We start from the raw sequence: 25,243 nt of genomic DNA, 5'->3' as shown, positions 1-25,243 counted from the left end.
ATCATCACCAACGCATTTCAGTGATCTCACAACTTGGCAAACAGAGGGTAATACTATATAAAGAATTATTTGAAATGCTGACAGTTGTGTATAAATGTACCTCGGAGACCATCGGCGCATCCCTATTATACATAGATCATCCCGATACTCTCTCATTTTCACCCGTTCCCAGAATAGAAGATAAAGTACTGTACATTTGTCTCCCCACACCGTCCTACAGCAAAATGTATGTTTTGTAGAGTAATAAAGCATCCAGAACGCCCCACAATGACTGGGACAGGTCTGCCTGGTCGGTTTGTACACAATATATATCTGGAACAAACGCCCAGAAAACTTCTGGTCTGCTACAACTCTCAGTTCATTTAAATCAAAGCTGAAGAAATTTCTGCTTGCCGTTGCCTTTTATTGAAGTTTTGATTAATTCTGCTTCCCCCCCCATTAATAACTCTTTGCCTTATGTCTAACCCAGGTATTTACCGTACCGGGTAAATATACTCTCTGAATATACTCTCTCTCTCTCTCTCTCTCTCTGAGTGGAAGGAGTGAGTGGCGTCTGCTGAGAGTTGGTTTGCAAGTGATTTCTTTCTTTCTTTCTATAGATCAGTCAGGAAAAGGAGACAAGTAAAGAGATTACACTACAAAAAGTGGTTAAAGGAATGATGTTTGGTCCGAAAGCTGACATTTCAAGCAGAATTACCATCTACTATTACATTTTTCTTAGAGCCGCATCCCACTTCCAAGCCCATACACGCCCATTTCGCCTCCACTTCAACTCATAGCTAGAGCAGATGTCGGTTGAGCGTAGGGAATAAAACCGCCCATAACTCTATCATTGGCCCCCCGTTGCCATGGTGACCGCCGTCCATTGGCTCGTATTCCCAGCTATGGGACCGGCGGATCCAATTTCAACCGAGGGGGGCGTAGCCAGAACACACACACACACACACACACACACACACACACACACACGCACACGCACACGCACACGCACACACACACACACAAAAATAGCTAATAGTTAGCTCACAACTTTCCACTTTTCTCTTTCACCTCAATCGCAGTAACATCCGTATACACCACGTCATCGCATCACCAATACGTTTTATTTATTATTATTTTTTTTTTTCAATTTTTTTTCCTCAAACATTTTTTTTTGAGAAATTTTTTTTTCTCAAAAAATGTTTTTTCTCAAAAAAAATTTTTTCTCTAAAAATTTTTTTTAGGCATTTTTTTTTCTCAAATACATTTTTTTTCTCAAATTTTTTTTTTCTCAAAAAATTTTTTTTCTCTAAAATTTTTTTTTTGAGAAAGAATCAGATCGTGGCCACCCTGTACCTCAGGGATTTGTTTTCGACTAATATTTACTCCTATAGACGCAACGCGACGACCTAGAGGGGAGGCCGGCGTAGCCGGCCGACCTTCTAGTTAATAGTACAAAAGAAAAAGCAGCAGGCCTAGAGGAAACTGACTTTGTAATGAAAGATGATGAAGTTCTAAAGATTTCAAAAAAGAGGAAAAATAGAACTAGTAAAAACAGTGGAAGTTCAAAGGCAAAGAGAGGAACAGAAAATAGTCAAACAAATAAACAGACAAATAGTCAGGATACAATAAGTACAACAGTGGATCCGACAGACAGTGGGAGTGATTCCTATGAGGAGTACTCTACTGATGACAATGATTCTGAGTTTTCTGTTGAAAAAATAAAAGCATTTTTAAAGAAAACTAAAAATAGGAAAAATGTGAAGGTAGAAGATCACTTCTCTGATAGAGGGCAGTTTTCTGACTCAGTCAGGAGTAAGATGAGCAGTACTGGAGAAGGAGGGTTTACTGATAAATAAATATACAGACTGAGGAAATTTGTGGCTACAATTAGACAAGAACAAAACGATGAAGATGATGATTAAGGTTTTTTTCTCTTTGTATGGGTTAGCACTCTTTCTATGTTTCTTTTCATCTCTTGCAATGACTAATTTCAATATCAGCACGCTGAATTTAAATGGGGCAAGAGATGTAGTTAAAAGGTCTTTAGTATATGAGTTAATGAAATTAAAAAAGATTGACATCATGTTTGTACAGGAGACTCATAGTGACAGCTCTAATGAGCCTGACTGGAAAAGAGAGTGGGAGGGGGAGGTGGTGTTAAGTCATAATAGCTGATAGCACAACCAGTGGGGGGGTGGGTATTCTCTTTTCAAAAGGTTTTACACCTGTGTCTTTTGTTATAGAACAAGTTGTAGAGGGCAGACTGATGGTGGTCAGCGCAGTGTTTGAGCACTATAAGTTTGTTCTCATTAATGTGTATGCTCCTACTACTGGACCAGACAGAGTGCACTTTTTACAAGTGTTAAGTACTGTTATAAGTCAAGTTAATGGTGAAGATTTTCTCTTTCTGGGAGGAGATTTTAATTGTACTGAATATGATTGTATAGATCGAAATCACTTGGAACCTCATACTGCATCACAGAGAGCACTGAGGCAGTTAATACAGACACATGAGCTAGCAGATGTGTGGAGAAAAAATAATGATGGGAAAAGGCAATATACTTGGGCTCACAGCAGAGCTAATTTAATATCTCTGGCTAGGTTAGACCGCTTCTATTGTTTTAAACATCATTTGACTATTTTTAAGAATTGTAGAATAATGCCTGTTGGGTTTACTGATCACTCTTTTGTTAACTGTGATGTTTTGATCAACAATTTAAAGCCTAAAAGTGCATATTGGCATTTTAATACAGCTTTGTTGTCTGATGCACATTTTAAGGATGTGTTTAAATTCTTTTGGGGAGTGTTTAAGAGTAGGAAAAATGATTTTAAATCTTTGAGACAATGGTGGGACTTTGGGAAAGTAGAGATAAAGCAGCTCTGTCAGCAGTACACTCTCAATGTCACACGAGACATCACCAGATCTATGGAGGATCTAGAGATTGAAATTGTGGAACTGCAGGGTCTTGCAGAGTCCACTGGAAATCGAGGTCATATTGAAGACCTCAAGTCTAAAAGATCTGCTCTTAGAGACCTACTAGGCACCAAGGCTCAGGGGGCGCTGGTCCGGTCACGCTTTCAAAGCGCAGCACAGATGGATGCACCAACCAAGTTTTTCTTCGGTCTTGAGAAGAGGAACGGTGTTCTGCCCTGGCAATTGCGTCCTAGCAAGGCTTAGACAGACAGCTAACAAAATGAAGTTCCAGTCAAACTGTTTTCCTCAGAGTGTAGTTTTTACTGGGAGGTTCTCCATAAAATTGTAAAACTGGAAACAAACAGAAAGAAAATGCATCTTACCAAACAGCATAAGGCATGGCATTTTAACATTGCAACAATGAAATATAACTTTAGTTACAAGTTCCTTTTAACCATTTTAAATGTGTATCCATTAGTGTTTTTAACCTTTTACAGTAGGCAATAATGAACTATATTTTTCCTCAAGCTCACCAAAATGACCCAATACTGTTACTACACAAAACGTTTTAGAAACTCAGAAACCATTACAGGTGATATACAGCATGTAGTAAATAAATGGAGGCTTAGCTAATAGTAGTGGCAGCATGAAAAACAACAAACTGTGCTTTCAATAAAGTCAAACTCACAGATAAATCTACTCCAAGGCTTAGACATGGAAAAGCAAATGGAATTGTTCACTGCTTGCATTCATGTGGCTCTGAAAGTAATGGAGGAAAAACAGGAAGTGAAACGGAAGAGGAATGTGACCTCTAGAGCAGAGAGGTGTTAATGACAGACTGCCATCTATTGACAGGAAAAGGTACTGCAGATAGTAAGTCTATGTAAACACTGCATTCAATAATGCTTGTCATAAAGAATACACCCTGAAAGATTATTTCAATACAAGCTCCAGAATTATTCAAAACATGAGAATGTACACATTGTGGCATTTTCCTTTTTTGGAAACACAACACTCCCCGCTTGGTATAATTAATATTATACCACTATATTTAAGTGTCTGTGAGAAGTGAAGGAGTCACGGAGGTGTTCGGCTGTTCCGATGGCGACAACCTGAAGGGCTAGATGGGGTAGATGGAATCCATTGCTGGCCTAGGGTCTGGAACTTTAGACATCTGGAATGTGGATAGCGATGCTGGCGAGAAGATGCAACTTGTGTGGGCTTGGGTTGGAGAGGAGCTGACTTGGGTTGTTGGTGGTCTTTCACATGGGCATACAGGACCATGAGGCCAGTGGACAAGTGAGGGGTCTCCAGCAGGGTAGAGGAAGAGGTGGTGCGGATAAGGCGAAGCTGTGGCTGAGTGAAATGTTCTGAAGGTGTATCAGACCTTTTCGGCAGAGTTTGTTGCAGGGTAACTCCCAGACTGTCTGAATCAGTGCTTGAGCTCCCTGTAAGACTGGAGACAAGCACATAATGCTGAGATGGTGCACTGAGCTTTCCTATAACAGGAACACTGTTGCATGGAGTGCATGGAGTGAGGAAAGGATCACAGGGAAGCACGCTGGTTTTGTAGGCATTAATGTCAGTTGGCTGGTGGGCTCTGTTGAGGCAAATCTCTCCCACGATTACCCAGCCCAAGTCTAGGCGCTGGGCATATGGAGTATTGTCAGGCCCATTGTATTGATCCCGCACCTTGTGCACACTAAGAATATCCCTTCCAAGCAGGAGCAGGATAGGAGCGTTGGGATCTGCAGGCGGAATCTTGTTCGTTACTGGATGAAGATGAGGATAGTACAGTGTCATATCTGGTGTGGGGATCTCGGATCGATCATCTGGCATGGTGTTACACTCTATTAGAGTCGGGAGTGCAACTTTTCTTTTCCTATCAAGAGATTCAACTGTGAAGTTGCTTGCCTTCCTCCCAGCTGTCTCTACTATGCCGGAGCATGTCCTCAGAGTGTAGGGAGATCGGTTTCCACTGATGCCAAACAGCTCAAAGAACTGTGACTTTGCTAGTGACCTGTCGCTTTGTTCATCAAGCACTGCATAAACTTTCTGTGCCTTTTCTGGATGGCTTGAAGGATAAACCCTCACAAGGCAGATCTTAGCACATGATCTGGGCTTGGGAGCATCCCCACATATTTCTGTGCATCTGGATGTGATGTTAAGAGGTGATGGGCTTTCCGACTCCCCGCTGTGATCTTGCTCGGTCACCAAGGTTTCAGCGGACCATGGTGCAGGTCCTGGGTGCAATGCAGTAGTATGAGTATCACTATCACACTCCTTGCATTTAACAGCGACCTTGCAGTCCTTTGCGATGTGACTGTATGAAGCACAGCAGTGGAAACAGATGTTGTTTTCTCTCAAGTAGGCCTTCCTGTCATCTATGTGTTTGTCTCTGAAACCACGACACTTTGACAAGGGGTGTGGCATGTTGTGAATGGGGAATCGTTTATCTGGTTCTGGCATGACAGGCTGGGTTGGTGTGGAGGCTTCCACTTCCGTTCTTCTTACAGCAATGGCGTCCCTGTTGCGTAAATGAACGGTCCTTTCTGTTTTCGCATAACTCATGCTGCTGGAGGAGTTGAATGCAAAGCTTGGGTCGTTTCTCATCTTTGCTTGTGTGCAGACAAACGTCACAAAGAAGCTGAAGGGTGGGAATGACACATGGTTGACTGCCTTGTACTGATAGCCTTGTGTGATCCACCTTTCCTGCAGGCTATATGGGAGCTTTTCAACTATGGGTTTAATCCCACGTGCTGTGTCCAGGTATGCCAGACCGCTTAAAAACCCACCTGACTTTGCTGATTCCAACTCCATGAGTAAATCTCCTAACTCTCTTAGCTTATGGGCATCTTTGTCAGAGATGTGGGGGAATTCTTCCAGACCCTTTAAAAGAGCATCCTTGATGACTTCAGGGCTCCCATAGGAATCTTCTAGGCGCTGCCATATCATGTTCACACCTGCTGCTTGGTTGTGGATGTGAACTGACCTGATGCGTTTTGCCTGTGCAGATGATTCTGGACCAAGCCATTTTGTGAGTAGGTCGAGTTCTTCACAAGCTGTTAGGTCAAGGTCCCTTGTGATATTTTTGAAGGACGCTTTCCACGACCAGTAATTCTCTGGGCGGTCGTCGAATTTTGAGAGTCCAGAACTCACCATCTCCTTACGGACCAAGTATCTAGCCAATTCCGAAGTTTGGGATGCTACAGGTGCATAATGGCTCACAAAGTCATTCTGAGACACAGGGGGAGAGGGTGTCTCTGGGTTACTCAGGAGGTCTGATGTCTCATCCTTGATGTACAGCCTTTCCATAGTACTTGTAGTATTACGAGGGTGGAGTTGGCTTGTCCTCTGATGGGTGTGTCCTGGAGGTACAGATGGTGTCTCCTGCCTGCGAAGTTCTGTGAATTGCTGCTGTTGGCTTGTGCTTTGATGGGTGCGTTCTGGAGATGTAGATAGTGGCTCCTGTCTGTGAAGTTCTGTGTTTTGTTGCTGTTCATACCGATATTGAGAATGATTCTCCACATAATCACTGGTGCGTTGAGCTGTATTTTCAGTGAGTCTCAGTGTCTGTGCCAGCTCATCATGACATTCTCCTTCCTGTGCAGCTGCTGCTGCTTCATATATTTCTGCCTCTGTACTAGCTGCTGCAGCTTCCTTCTGCGCATTTAACACATAGAGGTCGGCTTCCAATTCTGCACTGCGGCAAGCGCATTCTGCATTGCGATGAGCGGTTTCTGCATTGAGACGAGCTGTTTCAGCCAATATCCAGGCCTTCTCTTTCATCATGGCGGCTGTTTCTGCTGCATAGGAGGCTTTTACCCTAGCTCCTTCTGCTTGGGCCCTCGCTCTTACAGCAGCACTGCTAGCAGAGGATGATGTTGAGGATCTGATGCTGCCAGTCTCTATTTGTTCCATTTGATCCCTGCTACACTGATTTTCCATCATCTTGTAGCTGGATGTATGATGCGGTGTGTAGATGCCAATAAAGTCTTTCGCTGTCTTCACCCGTTGTGTAAATATCTTTTTACTGTTCTGCCCTGGCAATTGCGTCCTAGCAAGGCTTAGACAGACAGCTAACAAAATGAAGTTCCAGTCAAACTGTTTTCCTCAGAGTGTAGTTTTTACTGGGAGGTTCTCCATAAAATTGTAAAACTGGAAACAAACAGAAAGAAAATGCATCTTACCAAACAGCATAAGGCATGGCATTTTAACATTGCAACAATGAAATATAACTTTAGTTACAAGTTCCTTTTAACCATTTTAAATGTGTATCCATTAGTGTTTTTAACCTTTTACAGTAGGCAATAATGAACTATATCTTTCCTCAAGCTCACCAAAATGACCCAATACTGTTACTACACAAAACGTTTTAGAAACTCAGAAACCATTACAGGTGATATACAGCATGTAGTAAATAAATGGAGGCTTAGCTAATAGTAGTGGCAGCATGAAAAACAACAAACTGTGCTTTCAATAAAGTCAAACTCACAGATAAATCTACTCCAAGGCTTAGACATGGAAAAGCAAATGGAATTGTTCACTGCTTGCATTCATGTGGCTCTGAAAGTAATGGAGGAAAAACAGGAAGTGAAACGGAAGAGGAATGTGACCTCTAGAGCAGAGAGGTGTTAGTGACAGACTGCCATCTATTGACAGGAAAAGGTACTGCAGATAGTAAGTCTAAACACTGCATTCAATAATGCTTGTCATAAAGAATACACCCTGAAAGATTATTTCAATACAAGCTCCAGAATTATTCAAAACATGAGAATGTACACATTGTGGCATTTTCCTTTTTTGGAAACACAACAAACGGGCAGAGTAGGATGATACATGCTCTGAACTCTGCTACAGGACAAGAACTCAGAGATTCTATGGAGATACGGAAGAGAGCAATGGACTTCTATTCTGTACTGTACAGCAGTGAGTACGAAGATGATGAGGAACTGTTTGACTCTTTTTGTGACAATCTACCCAAGGTTCCAGAGGATGTTAACATTGAACTGGGGAAACCACTGAAGCTACAAGAACTTCATACAGCCTTGCAGGGCATGGAGGGGGGCAAAGCCCCTGGCATCGATGGACTTCCGGTGGAGTTCTTTAAAGAGTTCTGGACTGAAATGGGTGAGGACCTTTTAAATGTCTTTAATGAAAGTTTTAAAGACATGTTGTTACCGCAAAGTTGCAGGAGGGCGGTAATAACTCTCTTACCCAAAAAAGGAGATCTGCAGGAGATAAAGAATTGACGTCCTGTGTCACTGCTTTGTATAGACTATAAAATTCTGTCAAAAGTGTTGGCCAACCGACTGCGAGAAGTGATGGACCTTGTGATTCACCAGGATCAAACGTATTGCGTGCCTGGTAGGTCCATCCTGGACAATGTGTCCTTAATTCGGGATATTTTGGACATCTCTAGTTCATTGGGCATTGATACTGGTCTAATTTCGCTGGATCAGGAAAAGGCATTCGATAGGATTGAGCTACCTTACCTCTGGAGGATTCTCCAGAGGTTTGGCCTCAGTCCAGGTCTAATAGCTATGATCAAGGTTTTGTATCAAGACATTGAGAGTGTACTGAAGATTAATGGAGGTCTAAGTGCCCCTTTTAAGGTGGGGAGGGGGGTTCGACAGGGCTGCTCGTTATCCGGTATGCTGTACTCGTTATCCATTGAACCTATGCTTTGTAAAATAAGGGAAGGTATTGAAGGTATATTATTAAAAGGTTTTAGCAAAAGACACATTTTATCAGCATATGCAGATGATTTAATTGTACTGATAAAAAACAAAGAAGATATAAGGAAACTGGAAAACATTGTAACTCTTTTTGGAGTAATATCATCTGCAAAAGTAAATTGGGGGAAAAGTGAAGCATTAGCAGTTGGGAGATGGAAGAGGGGGTTGCCCAGTCTACCAGGGGGGTTGATTTGGAAGAGAGATGGTTTAAAGTATCTTGGGGTGTTTCTAGGGAATGAAACTGTAGTCCAAAAGAACTGGGAAGGGGTGGTAGAAAAGTTTGAAGGAAGGTTAAATAAATGGAAATGGTTGAAGTCACAGATGTCTTTTAGAGGCAGAGCGCTGGTCATTAATAACCTGGTAGCTTCTGCTCTGTGGCATCGGCTGGCATGTATGGAGCCACCTAGAGGTCTAGTGCAAAAATTACAAGCCATTTTAGTAGACTTTTTTTGGGACAAGTTACACTGGGTTCCTCAGAGTGTACTATTTCTACCAAAAGAAGAAGGGGGGCAAGGGCTTATTCATATCGAGAGCAGGATAGCAGCGTTTAGATTGCAATTTGTACAGCGATATCTTACAGGTCTAAAAGAGGTTGTTTGGAGAGAGACAGCAAGTAGTATCTTGAGGAGGGTTTCTGACTTGGGGTTAGACGCTGCACTGTTTTTAATGGACTGCACGTGTTTAAATCTGGATAGATTACCTCCCTTTTACAAAGCACTCTTTAGAACGTGGAACCATCTTAAATGGGAGAGGCTAGAGCCTACTTACTCTTTACATTGGTTACTAGAAGAACCTCTAATTAATAGGGCCAGAATGGATATTCAGGACAGTACAACACCGGGTCTAAACAGTATGCTATGTAACAAAGGCGCTGTCACTTTGAGGAAAATTATAGATGTTGCTGGCCCTGGGTTGAATGATACTCAAGCGGTGGCCTCTTTTCTTGGGATGAGGTCACTACGACAGACCAGAAACATTTTAAATATGTGGTTAAAAAGACTGACTGATGAAGAGGTAAAGATGCTAGGAGAGTACAGTAATGGAGTGGAGGCTCCAGATGAAGGTGATCCGTTTCCAGAGTTGGGGTTTACTCCAGACCTGGAAGGGTTTTCAGGGCCTTTTTTAATTGGTGGGGACAGTACTTTTGTGGACCTGTATACAGCTAAAGGAAAAGCTGCATATAAGTGCTATGTAAAAGCATTAAATAAGAATAAACTAAATGGGAGGGTTGACACAGTGTGGCGACAAAACCTGGAGGTGGACAGTGATGTAAAACCATTATGGAGAGTTTTATACAAGCCACCTGTAAAGAAAAGAACAGGAGATTTGCAGTGGAGAATTTTACATGGGGCCATTGCAGTGAATAAGTTCATTGCTACGATAAATCCTACAGTTTCAAACAAATGCCCTTTTTGTGAAAAAGAAGAGACAGTGTTTCACTGTTTTTTTGAATGTTAAAAGACTCTGTTATCTTTTTGATACTCTGATGAATATCTTTAATATGTTTGGTGAGGAGTGGACCAAGACCAAATTCATTTTTGGGGCGGGCTATAAAAGAATTGATTGTTGGAAATGGCAATTGTTGAACTTAATATTGGGAGAAGCTAAATTGTCTATTTACAGTAGTCGGAAAAATTAAATCGAAGACTGTGCCGGGCAGGAAGCTCTTGCAATTTTTATTTCATTAGTAAAAGCCAGAGTATGGATTGATTACAGATTCTATAAGGGAATGAACAATATTGAAGAATTTGTGATAAAATGGTGTTATAATGATGCAATTTGTTCTGTTGTAGATGATGAATTAATTTTCAGTATCATTTTTAAGTAGGCTATAAAAGAGAATGTTTTTATTGTAAAATGTCTGTAAATAGATTGTAAATAAAGGTTTTGTAAAAGTCAAAAAAAGTCTCTCTCTCTCTCTCTCTCTCTCTCTCTCTCTCCCTCCCCCACGCCCCCTTCTTCTTCCATTTCTCTTTCATGGGAAATAACAACGATGAAACTTTCACAAATACTAATTACACCACTATTTTGCACCTGTAAACCTGTCTCTTATGTGACAATAAAGTTGGTTCTGATTCAGATTCTTTGTTGTTGTATTCAAGCAGGACAAAACAAATTAGACTAGACTAGGACAACAAGAACTCAGTCACACAGAGTCAGTCACAGCAGGATGGAGTAGAGCCTAAACACACACATTTTCCCTTCGTACCTATGCCCCGGCTATATACGAATATGGATCCTTTCCTATATCTAGGTTGGGCTCCAACAAGCATCTCCTTGTTTGTTTTTCTTTTCATACTTCCCTGTAACTTGTAACCTTAAATGCTGTGCTGCCTCTGGGCGACTGAATTTCCCCTGTGGGATAATAAAGTTATCTATCTATCTATCTATCTAAATTACTTTGAATTGCCTTGTTGTTAAAATGCGATAAACAAAGTGCTGCATCTATCGATTATTTTCTAACTATTATTTTTTAGATTGATTGAATAAACGACAAGTGCACTTATTGTTGAAATGTTTTTATATCAATGAATCGAAACACATTATCATTTATAATCCACTACGAAAATTGTCAGATCTAAGATCGATTAAAACGGTTGGATTAACATTTGCACCTATATACAAATATACCTATCTTGACCAACCCCTTGATTAGTAACAATACAACTACATCGCCCCTGGACCAGGCCCAATACAACTTCATCGCCCCACTGGACCAGGCCATTTGGAGGTACTTGGATGTTACAATGTATAAAATACAAAGACTTGGGCAATTATTTTTGGTCCAAGTCCATGTGACTTTTGCTGTGTTATGTCAATATTTGTTATGTCACTCTTGAGATAGGCCATTTTATTGAAAGGGACGGGACAGCACGATCCTTTTCAAATAGGATATTCACCTTATTCCTGGCCTTCTCCAGGGCGCCGCCATTGCCCTTTACAGGGGGCACCATAGAGTTTTTCTCTGTGTGCTGCTTCATTCAATAGTCTATCTTTTCACTTCCTCCCTAGTAAGGAAGTGAGGCAGCCAGGTCTATGACAATAAGCCCAAAAGAAGAAACTAGGCTCAGTTTTACTACTTTACATCGGCTATTTGAAAATAGAAGACCAGCAACCAGCGGAACACAATGTGTCACATCATGACAAGTTGTGAGCTTGTAGATCTGCTATTATTGGGGGAACAAAATACAATATTTTGAATATTTTTGACGCAAATCTTGTATTCCTTAAAAAAAATGAAGACTTAGTTAGAACATCATTATAAAAAGGTGATGAAATGATCGAATAGATACTTCTGTTGCTTGTTTTTGATTGGCATAATCAAGTAAACACACCTGAACCGCATACTATCAGTATCACTGCACCAACATCTTGGTTTCAATTTTACAGTATATGGAGCTGGCCAATACCTCTACATCTGACCTCACAGACTCCAGATATGGATATAGCTGACTGTTCTGACATCACATTGATGACCAGCCAGATTAATAGTTTAACTGCTGCTTCTTAACTGTGCCGTATTAAGAAGCTCTGATGTTTCAGCACTTCTCGGCCTTAGGGCGTCTTACTGGTACTTTTATAATGCATTATAGACATGGGATGCATACCAAAGGGTTTATTATACAGCAATTCTATTCACATTCCTTCTCTGCGACTTTTTGCATTGTCTTTTTTACCGATGTGCCCAGTGCACCATCAATCTTTGATCCACATTTGTATTCACTTGTGTGCCAAGCTGAATCCCAAAGCGTGATTGCCGCTCAAGTGAATCTGACAACCTTTAAAGTTAACTTTGAGCTGTGCCGAGAGCTGTGGTCCTTATCTTGTCATCAGCATATCTCCCCACCTCATCCATCCATGGGGTGAAGGTGGCCGGTATGGTCTGATACATCATATACCACTTCTAAAGATTCAGTGCCCGTATGCGAGGACGAAAGAACATCAGCTGTCTGTGAAAAGAACGTCATTTCAAAGCAATCAGGGCTAGAAATACACTTTTTCTTTTCACCACCGTCTGAAAACAGTCCCCAGACTGTGTTTTGTGTGTGTGTGTGTGTGTGTGTGTGTGTGTGTGTGTGTGTGTGTTATGCTATCCTATGTAGGGCTGTCACAATTATTACATAATCGTCTAATCGCAATTATTTGACATAATCGCGATTATTTTTCATAATAGTCATAATCGTTTCCATGTTGAAAAATGTTCATATATTTTTTTCCAAAGTAAAAAAAAATGGAAATAGCAGATCTTGTAGATCGGCTATTTCTACTATCAACATTCTTTTCTAAGTATAAAGTTGTCAAATATGTCAGTCATTTCTTTGTATATTTTGGTTATGCGTCATATCTACCATGTGCAACTTCAAAGCCGAAAAGCCAAACAGAAATGTAATTGTCAACAACAAAAACACAATTAAATCGTTAATCGCAATTATTTGAGTGACAATTAATCGTCATATATAATGTCATAATCGTGACAGCGCTAATCCTATGCTTCCTCAGTTTAGAGCAAATAGTTTAGAGCAAATATTATAGAGAAGAGGAGAGCTTGTAGTACCAGCCCTGGCTGCATACATCTCTTTCCTCCCGAAAAAAGGAAAAAAATAGATCTTCAGTTTTCCACAAGGATGAATGACTGTTCAAAGATATTGCTCAAGGAGAACACAAAGGGAACTTTAGCAAAGCTCGACAACTGTGTGACAAGGACTGGCCTTCTGATGCGCAAAGCAACAGTCTCTGTTTTCTCCACACTTTCTTTGCTTTAAGTGTGAAGAGATGGCAGCCACTTGTATCAGAATAGAACATTTAATGTGTGTGTGTGTTGGGGGGAGATAAGTATGTATACACCACAGAGAGTCATTGCGTGCACAGCATGACATAGCTATCTAGAGTTCCCAGCAGTAACTAGTTATTCAGCCAGCATGCCGGCTCTCTGTGAGAGAGAGAGAGAGAGAGAGAGAGAGAGAGAGAGAGAGAGAGAGAGAGAGAGAGAGAGAGAGAGAGAGAGAGACCAGGTAACCTGGAATACGCAGAACTGCCTTCTGTGCGAGCGTGTAAGCTTAATGACTCAATAAGTCATACATCAGTGGTTCTCAAAGTGGGGTCCAGGGCCCTAAGGGTTCCTTGGGGGGGAGTTTTAGGCCTAAATGAACTCTCACAGACCTGCAACTCTGAGAGTGTACAAGGGTCTGAGAGTGTACAAGAGTGTCTGAGAGTGTACAAGAGTGTCTGAGAGATAACAATATAAGTAGGCAATAAAGCAGCGGATGTGCTTTGGCTCTATAAGTTCATTATGTCTGAAGGACAGAATGTGAGGAACTGATATCATTCTCTTTATCTTAGACTCTTTGGAGCCGTGCACAGATTTTCTTTTAATATAAATACATATTTGAGCTTTTTATGCCTTTATTAATAGGTACAGTATGTTGACAGTGAATGGGGTGAGAGATGGGGGAGTGACACGCAGCAAAAGTCATCTGGATCGGGATTCTAACCCACGACACGCTATCAGGCCGGATAACCAGCCTACGTGCCTGGACCACTACGCCAGTGGATCTTATGGCTCCATTTGGTTCAATTTGTATAATCTCATGAGTTATTAGTGTCTTTGAAAATAAAATAAAAGTTTGAGAACCACTTGTCATAATTGGGCAACACCTGATTAGGAGAGACGTCACATTTCTCACATTGGGTTTGGCACCGATCTGAGCTCTCATCTAGAAACATGGCCGAGTTCATTAGTAAAACAAAACCCATGACAACCCTGACGTTAACCAGACGGCAGAGTAGTTGTCATATAGGCGTCTCTATGCTTCCATTGAGGATCAAACTGAGACCGTCAAATTATGTATTTGGCCGCAGACACCCATCTGAAAATACTTTGTGCCAGGGACCCCACATTAAAGAATATTTGTTCAAAATATGGTACAATATTTGTCTACCACATCTGTGTAGAGGACTGACATCGATATCATCCAAGCTAAATAATAGAAACTGCAGGATTTCTATTGCTGGAAAGTTAGCATGCTATAAATAGAAACCATTGTTCTCACGTTAATAATAATCTAAATTAAGATCGAGCAGGGAAAAGAAATCTGCTATAGGGTCCGGGCATCCCAGGCTGACAGCGTGTCATGGGTTCAAATCCCGATAGCGACGGCATTTGCTGGGCGTCACTCTCCAGCTGTCTCCCCATTTCCTGTCAGCCTAACTGTCCTATCAATAAAGGGATAAAAACCAAGAAGTAAATCTAAAAAAAAAAAAGAAAAGCATTAGTGAGGGCCAATTTATAAAAAAGAAAAAAAAAGAAAAGAAAAACAGGTTGAAAATGGGTTAAGTGATCCTCGGGGTCACTGAGACAGATCAGCCCCAAAACACTAAATTAATTTAAAACGAAAGTAAACAGAGAAAATTAAATTAAAATGAACACCACCTCTGCAGTAGTGAAGCAAACTGGGATAATTAAATGTGGACCCTGTCCCTGGTGTCCCTATTTTGGGCATGGGAAGCAAAAAATATAAGGGGGTCATTACATGAGGTCGATTTTTTTGTAGACGATAGTTTTTACTATTGATTCGGGCATTTTGACACACGGAGACGCGGTTTCATGACCCTAACCGATACTTTTCCGAATTCGGCTCTGAAAGTGCATTTCTGCGGTTTCGCATCAGTTTCGCAACGGTGTAATATCGGAATTCGGCCGTGAGGGAGAGTGCGATGATGTCATAGCACCCCCTCCTCTGCTCCCCTTCCCCTGCTGCATATAAGTGTCAGTCTGTCAGACTAACCGAAAATGTATTATTATTATTTGTGTTGTTGTAGGCCTAATTAAAACCCAGAAAATAGCCCAGTGATCTATTAGCACAAACCTCATTTGAAAAATGTCAGGAGTAGTCTATATGAAAGCCTTTTAAAAAAATGTCTAATTACGCACAAGTCGTCGCACCTGGGCTGGTACCCTAGCTGGCCTGTCGGAGTTGCAACAGCTCTCCTCTCCGCAAAGTTAAATTAAACCATTAGGCTATGGTATTCCATTCTAGCAAAGCAAACCAATGATTAATGATTATTTTGCGTCCCCCTTTTTCAACTTCTCACCAAAAAATACTGGATTAATTCTTCATGCACCGCGCCACATCACAGACGCAGCGGACTTCAGGTAATGAGTGAGTTATTGTAATATGCTGAGTCTTGCTGACAGACAGACAGACACAGACAGACAGACAGACAGACAGACAGACAGACAGACAGACAGACAGACAGACAGACAGACAGACAGACAGAATAAACATAACTGTCCAGTCAGTCAGAGACCATCACAAAAACTTCCTCCATATCCTCGCTCCCTCTCCTCCAGTCAAAGAAATCATGTCGCTTTTTCTCTCCAGTGCGTCTAGCCTCCTCTTAAAGCACGCATGTTGCTTCCAAACTAGGCAATTTACTTAAAGCCATAACGGAAGGCTATGATTGTGACTTCCAGTGAAATAACAGACTGCCAGTGGCGTATGGCGTCAGTTCATTAATTTATTCCGTTAGTTTATTTTGCGACGGCGACGGCACATCATCCTCCATTGCGCCGCATCCCAGTGCAGTGCGTCAGTTCAGTAAGAGCTAAGGTATGGCAACATGACTGTTGTCTGGTCTTGCACGTGCAAGGCACGCATGCAAGACAGTCATGTTGCCAATACTTAGCAACAGGCATGATGAATTTATTTTAAGAAGTACATTTTATTATTTTCCCTTGTAATCAAGGTATGGTAGACTACCATACCCATATGTGCCTCTGTAGGCTAGCCTACTCCGTTAGTTGCCTCGCATGGTGCGTTATACTTCTGTGTTGCAGATAGAAGACAGAACTCACTTAATATAGCCCATCCCCGTAGATAATGTCCAGAAATATGCTCCATAGGCTATAAATGTTCCGACCTTCATCTTCCAGGTGACTTTTGTTGGTGTTTCACTTCACCTCGCTAAAAACCTCCTTTTGCGGGACTCATTGAATATGCGAACAGACGATAATAATATGGATTTGGGAGCATAGCCTAATTACAAAGCATGTCTCATTAAAAACAATATATATTTTATAGTTGAAGGGTAAATACACAGTATAGGCCTATGTAGGCTGGGAACATGACACATTTTGCTTGAATTCATGCGTTGTCAACTTGTAGTATAAACACAGAAAAACGAACCAACAACAAGGTGTAAACGCGACGTTTTTTGGGTAATAAATCCAAAACGAGACCGGCAGCGTTTCCAATCGTCCTGGTATAAAGACCCCCTAAGAGTAGAAGCTATTTGAAGGACCCGATTTGGATAGGCACACATGCAGAGCAATGACAGAAAGAGACCAGCTGGGTCTGTTCCAGATCAAATACTCTGTTGCCAAACTTGCCACACTTGGTTCACTTCGCCTCATGAATCCCAATGGAAGACCGGCAGGCAGGAGTATACTATATGTGAAATAAAAAGTCAGATTCTAAACTTAGTTGGAAGTAGGGAGAAAGCCTTTTTACTTGCTCTTAAAAACATTCAATTTTCAAAAATTGCACAGCTATTTTCACTATTTATTGTATGCATACACAGGGTTAATCATTCAATCTCCGTCATCTAAAGGTGTACAGTATTTGTAAACAAGCTAATAACGGACAACCACGTTGATTTATTTTGTCTTACTGAAACATGCTGGGTCATGAACATTATGTTAACCTAAATAAATCCACTCCCCCCGCTCATGTTATCATATCACGTTTGCAAGATGACACAGCAGTCATAAGGTCTCTATTACAACGATGAGTCAGTATAAAGGGATGAGGTGCAGAATCTAACTTCAACGCATCGACTTTAGTTCAAGTTAATTGTCACATCACAGGTTTACAGGTCTAAAAAAATATGAAAAATAAATGTTTTCCAATGCTTTGCGGTTTCAGAAATATTAATATAATAATAAGAGTAGCAAATGAAAGAAAGGAGGCAAAGTCAGATACAATGTCAGATATACAATACTGCACAAAGTCTAAGAAGCACAGAGAAAATACAAAATGAGGCAGAATATCCCAGACAGTCTCTTGTGCAAGTAGAGCCAACACATTTACCAGCAGATGTCTGGAGTATTGAAGCATGCAACCGTGTTTTCACAATGTGAAGAGACAAGTGCCAGAGTTTTACAACTGCCGAACGTTGGATTATAAACGAATGGAAGAAGAAAGGACATTTTTAACCGACTAGACAGAATGTGCTTGCCAATACATCTCCTGTCCAACAGGCGAGATATTAGAAAAATGATGAATGCTTTACAATGAGCATTACATTCAACCATTCACACACTGACGGCGAAGGACACCATGCAAGGCACCAACCTGCTCAAGGACACTAAACCAGGGGGAGCAGGCGATCAAACTGGTAATCGGACATTCCTCGCTGCAAGTCTCTTGTCTCTTCTCTCTGTTCGATTACTACTGTAAGTATAGTAGTTCATAAACCTTGCTATTATCCCTCTTTCCTTTACCGGTTTAGTTAGTATCACAACCAAGAGTGCAGTCTTGGTTGTTACACATACAGTACACGGCACGCAACGAGCCGACAAGTTAGTATACTAGTAAGACGCCTCAGGGCGACATGCAACCTCGCCCTAAAGGGTCTTCCTCCATATATGGGCATTCCCTGAAGACCTGTTAGATATGGGCTTAATATTGATGACATCAGGGATCTCCATATATGGGCATAAAAGGGATTATGTTAGAGTGGTTCCCATGACATCACAACATACAATATATTTTATGCCCATAAATGGAGATCCCTGTCTGAACCAGCCACACAGATATGGGCCATGTCTTGGCCATCTGGCCAGTGATAAATATCGATGAAATCATGGATCTTCATATGGGCATAAAAGGGATTCTGGGGAATACCCATATATGGACTTTTACATAGGTGATGTCACCTGTGATATCACCTGTGATGTCACAGTGATGTGTCAAGGGAACCAACCCATAGACTGTAAAATGTGTACACACACGGAGACAAGCTGTGACATTTCTCATGGTAAACTGCAACCTTTGGTTGCAAAACAAAATGGAACCGAATGGAACCTTACAATTTGGTTATACTCTCAGAGTCATGGGGGCCCATGAAATTAAAACGTTTGAGAACCACTGTCATAGATAATTGGCAGATATTGTTGATTAGGAGAGACGTCACATGTGCTACTCTGGTTGGCGATGCTCTGAGCTCTCACAGGGTTCCCACACATTTTTACCAATGAATTTCCAAAACCTTTCCAAAACTTTTCCAGAATATTTAAGACAATTTCCAGGACTATATAATTCAGCGCAATAACGAGAAGACTCCTATGTGCAATGCCCAAAGACAGGCAGTGTTGCAAAAATAAAGCGTGCACGCTGCGAATGGGCCATAGCAGGGGTAGACATTAAGGGAAATTTACTAGTGGCCCTCAGGGCCAGTGGATTTTGATGATCACTGGCCCTGACACGTGCGCACTCGCAGGTCGCGAGCCCTCGTTCATCCTCAATATTAAGTGTTTTTTAGATTATTATTAGCCGATATAACTGATGTCAATATGATCTCATTGGATTTAAAAAAATAATAATGTTCTCCACTCTGAAAAATATATGTAACAGGATATCTGCAGGTCTAGGCAAGACAGATTTAAGACCAATTTATCATTAACAAAAAGGCACAATATCACAGATAGATTTAGGGGAAATGTTGTACCCATGTTTAACAAGTCCCACTTTAAATCCTTTTCTATTGTTGGTAGTTGTTGGCTAATTTGGCAAAGATTTGTGTTGAAATGTACATTTTAGACCATTAATAAACTAATTAATAAACTTAGGCATTAGAATTTCCAAATGTTTGTCAAGCTGACAGAAGGCAATGTGTGTACTGTCCCTTTAAAAGCCTATAGCCATGTCTGCTTATTACAAGCTACTTTGGGCTTGTTCTTTTTAAACCTGAAGTTGCTTTAAGATATTGGAGGTCCTTTATAAGAAAATGATTGAGAACCACTACTCTTGACAATATTCAACAATAAAGTTTGACTGAACTGCCTCAGTTGCCTAATTTGGACTTGTTATTTTCATAGACCTGGTTGCTTGTTTCTCTCTCAGAAAGAGAACATGGCAACGCTGGGTAGATACATCGTTGTTTTGTTTGGAAGTTAGCATTAACGCTAGCTGGCTGCACCACCATGGGCTGCACAGTGCACACATGTTGCTGTATTAAATGCATTATCTAGCGCAATGTTCTGTCCAACAACCTGTGGATATGTTTTTGGCTGCCACATCAAATACAGCAGTGCAGTGAAACATTGGAAAAGCACTGTTAGTCACACAGTGTTGCATGTGTGATTCAATGTTTGGGCGTCCGCGGTATCACCTACATTGCAGGCGTTAACAGGTTCAGACAATGGTGTATTGATATGCATAATGGCTCATCTCTTTGTTAAATCACCCGGCGTGCGGTGACACTAAACGCGTCTTTTTTATTCTCAAACTCCCTCTAAATCTCTCTAAAATTCCTCCGGTGACTTTTTCTTTTCATTGTGTTTTTTTGCCTGGCGTTTGGTCGGGATTAGGGGGTTTTAGAAACATTTATTTAATCTAAAAGATCGCACATGACAGAAATGGTCGGTGAGACAGAGAAACGTGTGCTCTTCTCCTGAGAATCAACAGCACTGACTGACTGTGAACGTGAGCGAGCGTTCCGCTCATGTTGTTTGTGAACTGCTGCAGCCGCTGTCCTGCTACTGTGGGCACACAGTGCTTGCTGCGCGCAGAAGGAAAATTGCCTGCGTCTGTGATCGGGATCACGTAACGCTATGTTTTAGCGATAATTACAGAAACGATTCCACAGAAATAATTACAAAACAGTACCACATGGAATTCATGTGAAATTAGATATAAACGTTTTTACTTATTATTATTATTTCATTTTCAAGGCATTATGTTCACTGGCCCCAACGGGCAAGTGGTTGATGCATTATGGTGGCCCTGACGGCTTTAAAAGTACAAACGGGCCAGCGGGCCATTTATAATGTCGAGTGCTGGGCCATAGCGTGCATGCGGATCGTGCACGATGGACACGCACGTGCCCACGTCAAAAGGTTAGAAAATCGTGGCAGGGAACCCTATAAGTCTGTGGCAGTAAATTAGTTAACAAAATCAATAATCAAAAACAATGCTTAGCTATTTTGTCCAGTACCTTCCAGGACCCTTGATCAATTCCAAAACCTTTCCAGTACTGAAAAAATATTTTTCTAATTTCAAAATATTTCCAGGAATTTCATGGCCGTGGGAACCCTGCTCATTCTACTGTATCTAGAAACATGGCCAAGTTTTATTAGTAAAACAAAACCGTGGCAACCCTGATTTTAGACAGAATGCGGACCTACAGGCCTCTCTGTGCTTCTAGTGGAGCAGTCACCCATCCAAAATGACCCACATAAACCTGTCAGCCCCCAAACACTTATAATCAGTTGAAACCAAAGTAAACAGAACGGGAGTTATCCATGAGAAACAAATTGAAATGCACACCACCGATGTCACTATGACAGAGACAAGATGGGTCTGTTCCAAATCAAAATATTCTGCTCCCACAATCCCACCATGTTCACTTCGTCCCATGAATCCCAATGGAAGTGGTAATCTAAAGCTGTATTTGTAAACAATCGTTGTGTGCTTGTAGATCGGCTGTTTTCACTAGTTTTGTGCGACAGTCTTGTATGATGAAGCAGGGCTTTGATTTATGAAAAGACGTACACATTTGAAACTTGTAAATACGAGGTTTCTGCCCGACAGTGACGATATTTTAGTGATTATGTTGTGAGGAAAACGTTGAGATAATAGCCATTTTGGTTAGAATTGACTGAAAATAACTTTGTACTTCAAGTTTAAAATGATACTAAATATTTTTTCAAGTGTCCAAATAAATTCCAAATACTATCAACTGATCTCGCGGCACCCCTGGACTGCCGTCGCGGCACCCCAGGGTACCCCGTCACCCACTTTGAAAACCCCTGTGCTATATGACAGTCACAGAATGACAGATGAACGTCAAGGGATCTCTAACAGCAATGAGTCAGCACACAGGGGTAAGATGCAGAATCTGACTTCAAATACAACAATTTCATGTTTTGAGTGTCACCTTCACAAGTTTACAGGTGTAAAAGAGTGGGTGATTTATTTATTTATTTTTTTGTACAAGCTCCCAAATGTTTTGCAGTTTAAAAAATAGTCATAAGAATAGCGAATGAAACAAATGAAAAAGTCGGATGGGAAGACACAATGTCAGCTATAAAGTGCATAAGGGGCATGGACAAAATAGACAATACAAATTAATCAGAATATCACAGTCTCTTAGTCTCCCCTGTAGTACCAGATATCAAAGTGTATTCAAGGTCATATGTACACACTAGGGCTGCACAATATATCAAAATGTATAGTCATCACTATACCAACATGTGCAAAGTGCATATCCCAAAAGAGATTATTTACTCTAACTTGTTTTCAGGGTTTTATTCATTTCAACAATTCAGGTACAGACATACCATACCTAATGTCTTACCCCAGGTAATTACCAGTACCAAATATCCAGCATAAATATGTTTTATCATTTGTTTGCTTTTTATTGTTCTCTATTCCCCTTGAAATTATTCTTCCCTTTCACTTAAAAACTAAAAAAATGTGACGTGACAATAAAGTTGATTCTGATTCAGGTACTGTATAAAGGATGTTTTCTTTTCTTTTTTTTTTTTTTAGATCAGAAGGAAATGTTTTAAGTGGAGCAGTGAGAAACTATCATGTTGGTGTTAAATGGGGGACTGGACTGCCCATAAGTCCAAAATCTCATTAGTCCTACATCTCATTAGTCTGAATTTAGTTAGGGTTAGGTTTTAGGGTTAGGTTTAGGCATAGATTTACTGAGGTTAGGGTTATGGTTTGGGTTAGGTGTAGGCATAGTTTTACTGAGGTTAGGTTTAGGTTTAGGCATAGTACTTTTCACCAGGTTAACATCACCAGATTCTGACTAATGGGATGTAGGAACAATGAGATTTCGGACCAATGCCGTGGCACCGTTAAATGTTCATTGTCAACGGCTCTATGGAAGTGCTGCCACTCCGACAATAAGAAGTTAATGTCGGAATGGCAGCATGTCGGAATGGAGAGCGGCCACCATTGTCAACAGCAGCTGCAGCTGTAGGCAGGTGCAATGTTTTCAGTAAAACATAATCCATTTCTTTCTTCTTCTTTTTTTTTTTCAGTGGGTGCATACAGTAGGCCAGGGGTCTTCAACGTTTTTAAGTCCAAGGACCCCCTAGCTAAGAAAGAGATGAAGCAGGGACTCGCAACTAATATTTTGTTAAATTGTGTTGCACATTCAACTTTTTCATAGATTTCATAGTTATTTGACAGCACTATCATCAGTGTAGGATTCATGTTAATGTGCATTTAACCACTGCTTAGTAAATTTGACCTTTCACTCTGTACTTGGTCTGCTCTTTTTTCTCTCCCCAACAAACAAAAATAAATACTAGTTCACAGCGCAAGCCTTTGTGAGCTAGTAGATATGCTATTTTTGTGCGTGTGCATATATATATATATATATATATATATATATATATATATATATATATATATAGTATATACACACACACACACACAGTTTACACACACACATATACATATATACTGTATATATATATACACACTTTGACACCTTCCAACTCCCAGCCGCTCAACCTCCTGAGCCACTGACAAACATACTGATGTAACATGCTCATCATACTGCCTTTTGTATCTGTCAAAGTTAGCATGTTAATGTGTGTCATCAATACTTTTACCTTGGATGAAGTTGATCAGGAAAAGTACGACTGATTTCTCCAGCCTGGTGCTCCAACCTTTTTCCGCACTCATGGTCCGTTCCCACGGTCCTCGGAAAGGCAAGCTGTCGGTTCTCGGTTAGATATTCCTCCTTGCAGAGCCTGTAGGACGCAGAGACAGAGTCAGTCTGCCGCCAGGCGCCAGATCTCCTATTCGTCAGATTCTGTTAGCTAATTAACCAGACATGCTTCCATGGAGGAAGAATTCAAACATTCCTGCAACTGTTACAGAATGTTCAGCTGTTATGACATGCACATTATTGTGATGCTAGGGTTCATGTGGTTAATATTGTCCGGCTTAAAAAAGACAATGCCTAGTATGTGCAAAGGAACAGGGACATGCAGAGAATGTTAGAGAGGAAGGGGCTGAAATTTCTAAAAGGGCCTTTTGGCGAAAATATTGAAAATAGCAGACCTCCAAGGTCTTGGAGGTCGGTTATTTTCGGTACTTGATACCACACTAAACTAAGCATAAAAGGCAATACTGGAGATGTGGCGTAACGGCATGGATTTCTACACAGAGAGGGCAATTCTTTCAACATAAGATGCTGCATTCAAGTTCATGAGAGTTTGGACAAGGCAATTCTCTTGAATGCTGCCTTCAGGTACAGCATGAAAAGAGGGCATTTGCATTTCTTTCACCAATAGTAAAAACTGCATTCATGGTCTGTAGAGGGCACTTTTTACAGACTGTTAAAAGGGCAGGGGCTCAAGCCCCCTTTCATGTCTATGTGTGCAAGTGCCTGCAAAGGAAAAAACATGGATGCCGTGTTTTGCATTAAAGTTGCTGTCCATCTAAGCTCTCTACACTGACGCATTTGTTGTGCCAAAAGAGGAAGTGCACAAATCAAGGTGAGTTATGGAGCGGGGAGGGGACGTGACAGCAGCCTCCCCTCACATGCTCTGCTGCTAAATGCCTTGTAGAATAATCATCATAAATAGGCCTTTCTTTCTGCTTCAACGGCTATTTGACATGTTTTTTGAAAGAGGGAACCATGTATTTAGACAGCTGTAAATGCAACACTGTCGAAGTGCTTAGAGTGTAAGCTACACTAGGCCTAGTATCTATAACCACAAGGTTTGGTGAAGGATATACTGTATACACTATATCTTATCTTATGAAAGATAGCAACATGCCTCACCCAGACCACTGTCCCAGTCATTCTCTTCACTCAAGAGCATATTAAGAACCTACTCGAGGAACACAACGGGGCAGGGCTGACTGTCTGGCGGGGTGTTGCAGCATAATGCTTGAGGAGGAATCATCACAATGATGATATTTAAAAGGATCAGGATCAGTTGCATTACCTCACCATCAACAACATCATCCAAAAGGACAGGAGGCTGAGGAGGCTTTATTTATCATAAATAAGCCATTTATGACAGAAGCTTAAGCCTTAAGTGTATGTGTCGATGGCTTATGCATGTACATCTGCCCGACTGTCACATGAACCTTACTCTAACCGAGCGATACAGGTTCTATGGACTAGGGCAGGGATACACTTGTGTCACTTGGCACTGGATTCAAACGGCAGCTCCCCATTTGATCTTTGATCAGTCTGTCTTTGATCTGTGTGCCCGCCTCCCCTGGAGCTGGAGGATGGCAAACAACTTGCTTCAGTAAGTTTGTAGAGCCTTTACCTGTAGACTATACTGCAAGGGGCAACTGGGTCGACTTTTAGCCTGACGCGTGCATGGTACCATTCAGGTATATAA

General features: G+C 41.1%; 1 protein-coding gene across 6 annotated transcripts in view; it reads right to left on the bottom strand.

Annotated features, from left to right (window-relative positions):
* Window positions 1–25,243, bottom strand: part of rxfp2a (relaxin family peptide receptor 2a) — a gene marked incomplete at its 3' end in the record, with an annotated part of 159,427 nt that overhangs the window by 108,151 nt on the left and 26,033 nt on the right. For all 6 annotated transcript variants that reach the window (XM_080749834.1, XM_080749837.1, XM_080749838.1 and 3 more), the window contains exon 2: window positions 23,489–23,629. In XM_080749834.1, coding sequence (XP_080605960.1) covers window positions 23,489–23,561 — 73 coding nt within the window. In that variant the 5' untranslated portion in view covers window positions 23,562–23,629. The remainder of the gene's footprint in view (window positions 1–23,488; window positions 23,630–25,243) is intronic.

The sequence above is a fragment of the Nannobrachium achirus genome (assembly GCF_963921795.1).
Source record: "Nannobrachium achirus genome assembly, chromosome: 19".
NCBI classification, from domain to species: Eukaryota; Metazoa; Chordata; class Actinopteri; order Myctophiformes; family Myctophidae; genus Nannobrachium; species Nannobrachium achirus.
The sequence above is the reverse complement of the archived record's forward strand: the minus strand, read 5'-3'. Positions and strand labels throughout refer to the sequence as shown.